At 38.9% G+C, this 7,655-nt stretch overlaps 1 protein-coding gene across 1 annotated transcript; it reads right to left on the bottom strand.

Annotated features, from left to right (window-relative positions):
* Positions 1-466: 466 nt before the first annotated feature.
* On the bottom strand, positions 467-7,632 carry BNC1 (basonuclin zinc finger protein 1). The gene is made up of 5 exons (XM_075714155.1): positions 7,593-7,632; positions 7,107-7,253; positions 6,707-6,942; positions 3,551-5,475; positions 467-1,148 (listed from the first exon to the last, which is right to left on the bottom strand). Exons 1-5 carry the CDS (start codon positions 7,630-7,632, stop codon positions 467-469), a joined length of 3,030 nt encoding a protein of 1,009 aa, XP_075570270.1.
* Positions 7,633-7,655: the final 23 nt, after the last annotated feature.

Here is a 7,655-nt window from a genome sequence, read left to right as displayed (position 1 = left end):
TTCAGACTATGGTCTCAGGAACGAAATGGTAGCCCCCAAACTCTCAACCCAACCAGAGGAAATTCACCCCAATCATTACTCATTTCTTACGTAACACAACAGCTCATTTAACATGTAAACACAAGGCATGATGGCTCTCATTTGAAGCTTCTATTGTTGGCAAGTAATACTTCACAGGTATCAGAAATACCTTAGTTAATGTCTCCATATTTCCCCCATTTCTAAGATGCTTTCTTTTCCTTACAGAAGCTTCAGCTATTTAACATCAAACCAAACAATTGCACAAAAACTACAGCACCAAGCTTTGCTAAATGAAACCGCCGGAGAGCACACGCAGGAGAAAAGAATTTGACCGTGGCTGTTGAGTGGGCTAGAAGTCAAATGAGTTTAAATAAAACTAATATTAACACATTCCTTAATTGAAATGATTAATTCTTAGCAGAAATAAATTAAGATCAGCATGATCTTACTGTAGGCTAGTTGGTGACCCAGCCAGACTTTTGTGCAGATTAGGGTTTTGACTGTGCCTGTTCCGACTGCGAACAGATGAAAACATTGTGTTGCAACCTGGGACTTTACATTTGTGGAGCTGGCGGAGATGCACAGTTTTGTAATGAGCCCTGAAAGTTCCTTTATTACTGTAAGTTTTTTGACATATATGACAAGTTATTGGCAAACTGGAAGGTAAATTTGTAAAGTTTTGATGAGCTTTCTCAATTAAAGTACAGTCTTGGTAGAGTTCATCATTGGGCATTAGGCCGGGTCCTTCACAGCTTTCATCACTATCATCCAAGGGCATGGTGCATATTTCACTTCCTCCATCAGAATCCCAAGAAGAATGAGCACTGCTCTCAGATTTAATGCTGGAAGTAGTGCTTAGATCCAGAACAGCTCCATCATTCAATGGATCGTATCCGTAACTCTCAGAACAGGGTTCTCTAATTTTGCTCATTGGAAAAACAAAGCTGCCTGTCCTGTTCATTCCTTTGAAGATTACAGAAGTATGTCCAACATGTTGTTTTAAAGAGACATCTTGACAAAACTCCTTAGCCATGTCTTTCAAGAGGTATGTTGCATTGAAATGGTTGTTGAATTCCAGTGTATCTTTAGTCAGAAGCTTATGATGAAGATTTAGGTTTGAACTATGTCTAGAAGAACAAAGACAAGCTTAGCAAGAAAGTGTTTCGCCTCACTTAACAGCTGTTCCATAATGATCATTAACAAAGAAAAAAAATCAATATTTAGTAGCATGCATGAACTGTATACTTCTAATTTGACCAACTGCCACACTAGGAGTGCACATGGATGATTTACACATGTGACTGGGTATCTGAACTTGCTTGCACTGGCACGTATCAGAAATAACTCTACAGAAATCAATGTTTCAGATTCTCTCCTGGATTGTGGATAGCTGTCTGCTCTACTAGATCTCGTGTTGGGCCTAAAAGAATTGGGGGACAGACTAAAAAACTGTATACTGAACTGAGATCAGAGAATGGACTGAGGGGAGGAAGAAACAAGATTCTTTCCCAGTGCACAAAGCAGGAAAGGAGTGACACCAGCATCTGCAAAAAATATTGATGATCTCAAGTACTGTAACTATGTGCCAGGATGCAGCTGTACACATCAGTACAGAGCTTTTCCTTGACAGGAATTTCCTTGACGAAAGGAATATTGCATTTTATGCAACTTGTAGTTTTTGAATAGGCATCTCTAGATTCAGTTTAAAACCACCAAAACATACAAAATCACTGCTCCTCATTGAAAACTATCAATCAGCTCACTGGGAACTTCCAGGCTCTGGCTAGTAGATTCAGTTTATTGCAAGACACGGAAAAACACTCATTCTTCCCCTTGCCATCATGGTTTAATCCAAACCATGAACTGTTCAAAAGGGCACAGAAATGTTTTGCGCTTGCAGTCACAGCACTCTACGTTAAAGTCTAGAAACTTCTGCAAAGTTGTTCCAAATAACTAGTTTTGCACAAAGCTTGTGAACTTTCCTGTGAGTTGGCTTTTTTTTTTTTTTTTTTAAATAAATTCTTACAAAAGCACCTATGTTAAAACTTAACTGAATATATTGGTGTGGGAAGGAATTTGTGGCATGTGAATGCAAATCTTACTGCTGGCCTTCTTTCCTGTGGCCCATATCACAATTACAGTGGAGAGGAATTCACATCTGGGAAGATGCAGGCAGCAGATCAGGGTATGAAGCCCTGCCAGCAGCGGATGAATCTGTGCATCTCAGATGCAGCGGCCAGTCCTCAGAGGCTGGCTCATCCTCTCTCTGGACTGCATCAGCTGGCTCCAGTACTCCTAGCAGATTACAGACAATCTAAGCCTTGTGTCACTCTGAACTACTATCCAGGCATGCTTCCTGCAGCCAAAAGCTGCTGTAACTGTTACAGGAGAGTTAGAAAGCTTACAACACTTAGTCACACTTTAACAGGTTTGTTATCTACCACTTGTCAATTCAGATACATAACTGATGGCCAACAATAAAGCTTCAGTTCTTGTTTCTCAGCCTATGTGCCTAACAGGCTGGAAAAAAAAAAATGCTTTACAAGAACACAATACTGCAGCTAACAGTAAATTGAATCAAGCTCATGATATAGCTTAGGAATTGGTATGTAATCTCACATAAAAGCACTACCAATGTGGATACACACCAGATAGTGTTAGTTCAGCTAGCACTGTGTAATGTTAAATTTTGTACTGACATAGAGTAATCTTGCTTTTCTTAGGGGCTTTTTCCCACAGTCTGTTCAAAATCCTTGAGTAAACCAAGGACAAGGGCAAGTGAAGATTTTCTGAATTGATCTCATTGCTTTTTCATTAAAGAACACTGTATACCCTTTCAGTACTTAAAGGGGGCCTATAGGAAGGATGAGGGCAATCTTTTTAGCATGGCCTGTTGTGACAGGACAAGGAATAATGGATTTAAACTAAAGAAGAACAGATTTAGACTAGACATAAGAAAGAAATTTTTTACAATGAGGGTGGTCAAACACTGGAACAGGTTGCCCAGAGAGGTAGTGGAGGCCCCATCCCTGGCAACATTCCAGGTCAGGTTGGACGGGGCTCTGAGCACCCTGATCTGGTTAAAGCTGTCCCTGCTCACTGCAGGGGGGTTGGGCTAGATGACCTCTAAGGGTCCCTTCCAACCCAAAGCATTCTATGATTCTATACCTTAAAATACACATGAAAGTACATATTAAACATGTAAGTCCACACATGCATCTACTGGAAATTTGCTGAAATCATACCCTTGTGGCTTTCCCTTTACGTTCTAAAGTATTCTTTCAACTATTGCAGTCTTTATACTATGAAATTTTCAAGGCTTTATTTAATACCTCATGGTCTAGTGGAAAGGAAATGTTTCTTTCAATGGATTTTCATTTCATGAATGTTCTGATACGTTATCGTACCTGTTATACGAGGATACACAGAAAATCTTTGCAGGCTCCATTCCTCAAACACTCATTTTAATTTCAAACTAGGCTCCACTGTGATGGTAAAATAAAGACAATTTTGTTTATAATTTTCTTACCTGTCTCGACTTCTACGAGAAGGGAAAGCAGCATTACAGCCCTCAACTGTGCAAATATGCATTTCTTTGAGATGTACATTTTTAAAATGCATTTTTACACTGTAAGGGTTTTTAAAAGTCTTCTTACAGATGTCACAATGAAAGCGGCTTTCTTCCTTCTGAATCCCTAGTGCATGTTGACTGACATGATCCATATCTTTACAGTCTTCAAAACAAGGAATGGCAGCACCCCTGTTTGACAAAGTGCTGAAAAACCCCCCGGTCAGCAAGTGGTGTTGCAATTCAGGGCAGTCATTTTTAGGAATCCTGCGCTTTGACTGCTCTTTAATATACATGGGGGGTTCAGTCATTGGTTTTATAACATCATTGTGGTGGTGTTTTGGATCTTCATATATAATCTCATGGGAAACTATTTTTAATGGTTGGTTTTCTTCTGGTTTAACCTCTTTCTCACAGTGATGCAATTCATTCTCAGAGATATCCTTGATGTATTTGTTATTTGGCGCAAAGACAGATTCAAAATACTTTGGGCCCTCTACCCCAGAGACAGATTTCCATGAATTACCTGAATGGGGGTGCTTTTCCACCCTGTCGGTCACCCGCTTCTCTAGCTTATGCTCACAGGTCTCAAGCTCTCCATCGCTTACCACTTGCAGACGTGTATCATCTTCAGAACTGGCAACATCACTACTTTCATTAGGTGTCTCAACAGCTTCTTTCTCTATCTTAATAGGCATACTCGACTTACGAGATTTCTTCTTGGGTAGCATGTCAAATGGCAATTCATTTGAAACAAGCTGCTCTGGTATTGAGGAAGAAACAAGAGGCAGAGAAGGAAGAGTACCTGGAGTATTAGCAAGCTCAGCTGGTGTGACTGGACTACGATAAAAAGGAAGAACAGGCTGTACTGTCTTCAGGTTTGGAAAGAGGACACCATTCTGTCCAATGCTAGGAAATCCAGCCTGACCCTTTGAATCTGTACAAGAGCTGGCATAGCTGGTAATAGTTCTATCCGGAGTTAAAATTGTAAATTCTGTCCTTTTACTATCTCCAGGTCCAGCAATGGTCAAACCATTTCTTAGATCTTTATCCCTGTTATTTCTATTCATTGGCATATGGAGTCTGGGGTTAGGATTTGCACTATGACGATTTCGACTACGCAAAGAGCTAAATACCATATTGCAGCCCTCAATTGTGCATTTGTGCTTTATCTTCAGATGAACAGCATTGTAATGTATTTTCAAAGTACCTTTGTCATAAAATGTCTTTTCACATGCAGTGCAGAAAACACGCCCTTTCCTTGGCCCAGCGCCATTTTTTTCAGCAGATTTCATTTTGTTTTCTGGAGATAGTGCTGTCATTTCAAGCTTTGCTGCTGTATTATGTGAACTGGAATCACTTAAAAGGGCATCATCTTCTGTTTTAGTGGTGACATCTGGACCATTTATGCTCCTCTCATTTTCAACTTGAAATGGTGCAGAACTAGAAGTTAAGAAGCTGCTTTCAGAAAACGGTATCTGAACATCGTGTTTGGTTTCATTGCTATGGTCTTGACCTTGCTCAATCAAATGTCTTTCTGGTGGTGAACCTATCAAAGGTGGAGGCACTGGACTGAAAAACTGAAACGGCAGCATGAAAGCCATGTTATTTACAATATTCTCAAAGGGATGAATGTTGGTGGGACTCATTTTGTCCAAGGAAGCAGAAAAATTAGGACTGTGTTGATTGCAGCTCTCAATGAATGCCCTAATATCCAAATTGGCAGTTGGTGGTGGTATTATAATGGATTGCCCTTCTTTCTCTTGAATTGCCATTAACTCTACAATGGACTTAGTCTCTCCAAAACGAAGAAACTGCTGCAAAGTAGCCAGTTCTTCTTCAGTGGTCATTATGCTCCAGTGATCCAGCACCTTCCCTGAAGCATCCTAAAGCCAAAAAATAGTTAAATGAGTCAGACGTTACTTAAGGCAAACAAAAAACCCTCCCCCCAAATCTCTATTTTTTTCAGGCACTAAAAATTCTTCTCTAGTGAAATGATAAATTCATTCCATTTAATGAGAGATTAATGCCAATTCTGTGATACTTTCTTCCAAATTTTACCACATTGGTGATATTATTTCTTTCTGAACTGACAGTAATACTTTCCAATAAACTATTTTTCCACAAAAATTAAGACACGTCATTTGAACAACAGTTAGTATCATGTAAGTACAGACAGCAGAGATGGAGCAATCAGACCAAGATTTAGCTCCTCATTTAAGTCAAGTATCCTTTCATTGCAAGTTTAATAATCTTCCAAGCAACTAAGATCAGAGAACAAATGAACCTGTATTGATCTATTGCCAGTGTTCACAGAGCACAGCTGTAATTACACTAGAGTGTTGGAGTTCTTTCAAACTCTAGCTATGCCTAACTTTTCCCAATAACTACAATAAATATTTTATCACAGAACATGTATTTGATGGCCTACTGAGATTCTTCACAGTGCATGTAAGAGTTTCTAAGATGATGAAGAACGTAACATTATAAATTTTTCATGTGGTAGAGGTTCAAGGTAATTGATTCCATATTTTTAATCCTAACACTAAAAAGCAAGATTATCAAGACCATTAAATATTGATTTGTGTCATAATGTAAGATCATAATGTTACTTTACATAAAAGGTAACTTCCACAGTAGCAAAGACTAACATCACTGTAAGCACACAGGGCCAAATTCATCCTTGATGTAGCTCCAGTAAGGTCAGTAGCACTACACCAGAGATGAATTTTGTCCCCGGTGTTTAAAATGATAGCAAGTTTATTTGTCAATGTGTTATTCTGCTGTATAAAAGTAAACTCACTGTTTAAATAATACTAGAGCAAATTCTGAAGCCTTTACTTTGATACGTTCCCAGTAACTTTTTTTTTTTTATCTTGGCTTAACTTTGTTGATAGATTTGAGCAAAGTAGGAAAATTTCAGTTAAGTCTGACTAAAAAGAGAGCAATGACCAAAAATCCACCCTTTCTTTTCTGGTGCTAAGCTTGTACAAGTCTATTACTGCCTTTCAGATGTTAACCACACTGTTAACGCATTGTGAACCACTGAGAAGATTAAGCTAGAAAACATTATGAAATACTACTTAGCTATCATATTAAAAAAGCCCCTCTAAATACCTGTAGCACATATCCACGTATATAATCCTGTAGTGTCCAATCCAGAGCATGGAGAATCTGTATCACCTCTTCCTGCTTCAGAACACTGAAAAGTCGATCTAGCAGAATTTTAAGGCGCACAGGAATGGCTTGGGTTCCATACAGCATGAGACTACTGATATCAAAGACAACATTGGATTGAACTATTTCTACCTGGCTTGATGGGTATAGGTTGGGAATCCGTAGTTTGCTCAGGGCTGAAAATAAAATCACAAAATGTAAATAAACTTGAGTCACAAGAGATAGATAAAATTGAATGTAACTACTATTGCGTGTGGGAGGGTGAGGGGTGACAGAAAAAGCATGCTGTAGTGAGAAGGATCCTAAAAGATTTTATATAGATTGTAAGAACAAATATTACCATGTGCTACCCATCCATGCCGGCACTGGTCACATTGTCGCTGATTTATTTTCCCAGGTTTGAAACACTGACAACTACAGTTCACGAGAGTGCATCGGATAGCCTGGAAATCAATAGAATGGATGATAGGTAATATATAAGCACCATCTAGAGTGTGCAGATTATACATACACAATATACCCATAAAATCCATATGAAGACAGAGTTAACATACCAGCACATACCTATCAATGTGCAATGTAAGTAATCCAGGCAAAACCCGAGTTATGCAAGACTACCTCTGCTTTAAAGAGAATCAGTCACCAGCTACAACACTGGAATATTATGGAAGCAAAATACTTAATGACATACGTAGCAACACCTCTGTGGATTTATTTAGGCAGAAGCACCTTTATAACAATAACAAAGTGTTCTTGTGCATTCACCTAAGCTATGATCTTCATGTAAGATCAATTTTTTCAGGAAGGTTTGAAAACAGAGACATACATATGAAAGTCCCACTCTCGAAGTTTTGCTGGAACGCCATGCTGCAATACAGGAAGTTCTAAT

The sequence above is a fragment of the Pelecanus crispus genome, chromosome 7 (genome assembly GCF_030463565.1).
Source record: "Pelecanus crispus isolate bPelCri1 chromosome 7, bPelCri1.pri, whole genome shotgun sequence".
NCBI lineage: Eukaryota > Metazoa > Chordata > Aves > Pelecaniformes > Pelecanidae > Pelecanus > Pelecanus crispus.
The sequence above is the reverse complement of the archived record's forward strand: the minus strand, read 5'-3'. Positions and strand labels throughout refer to the sequence as shown.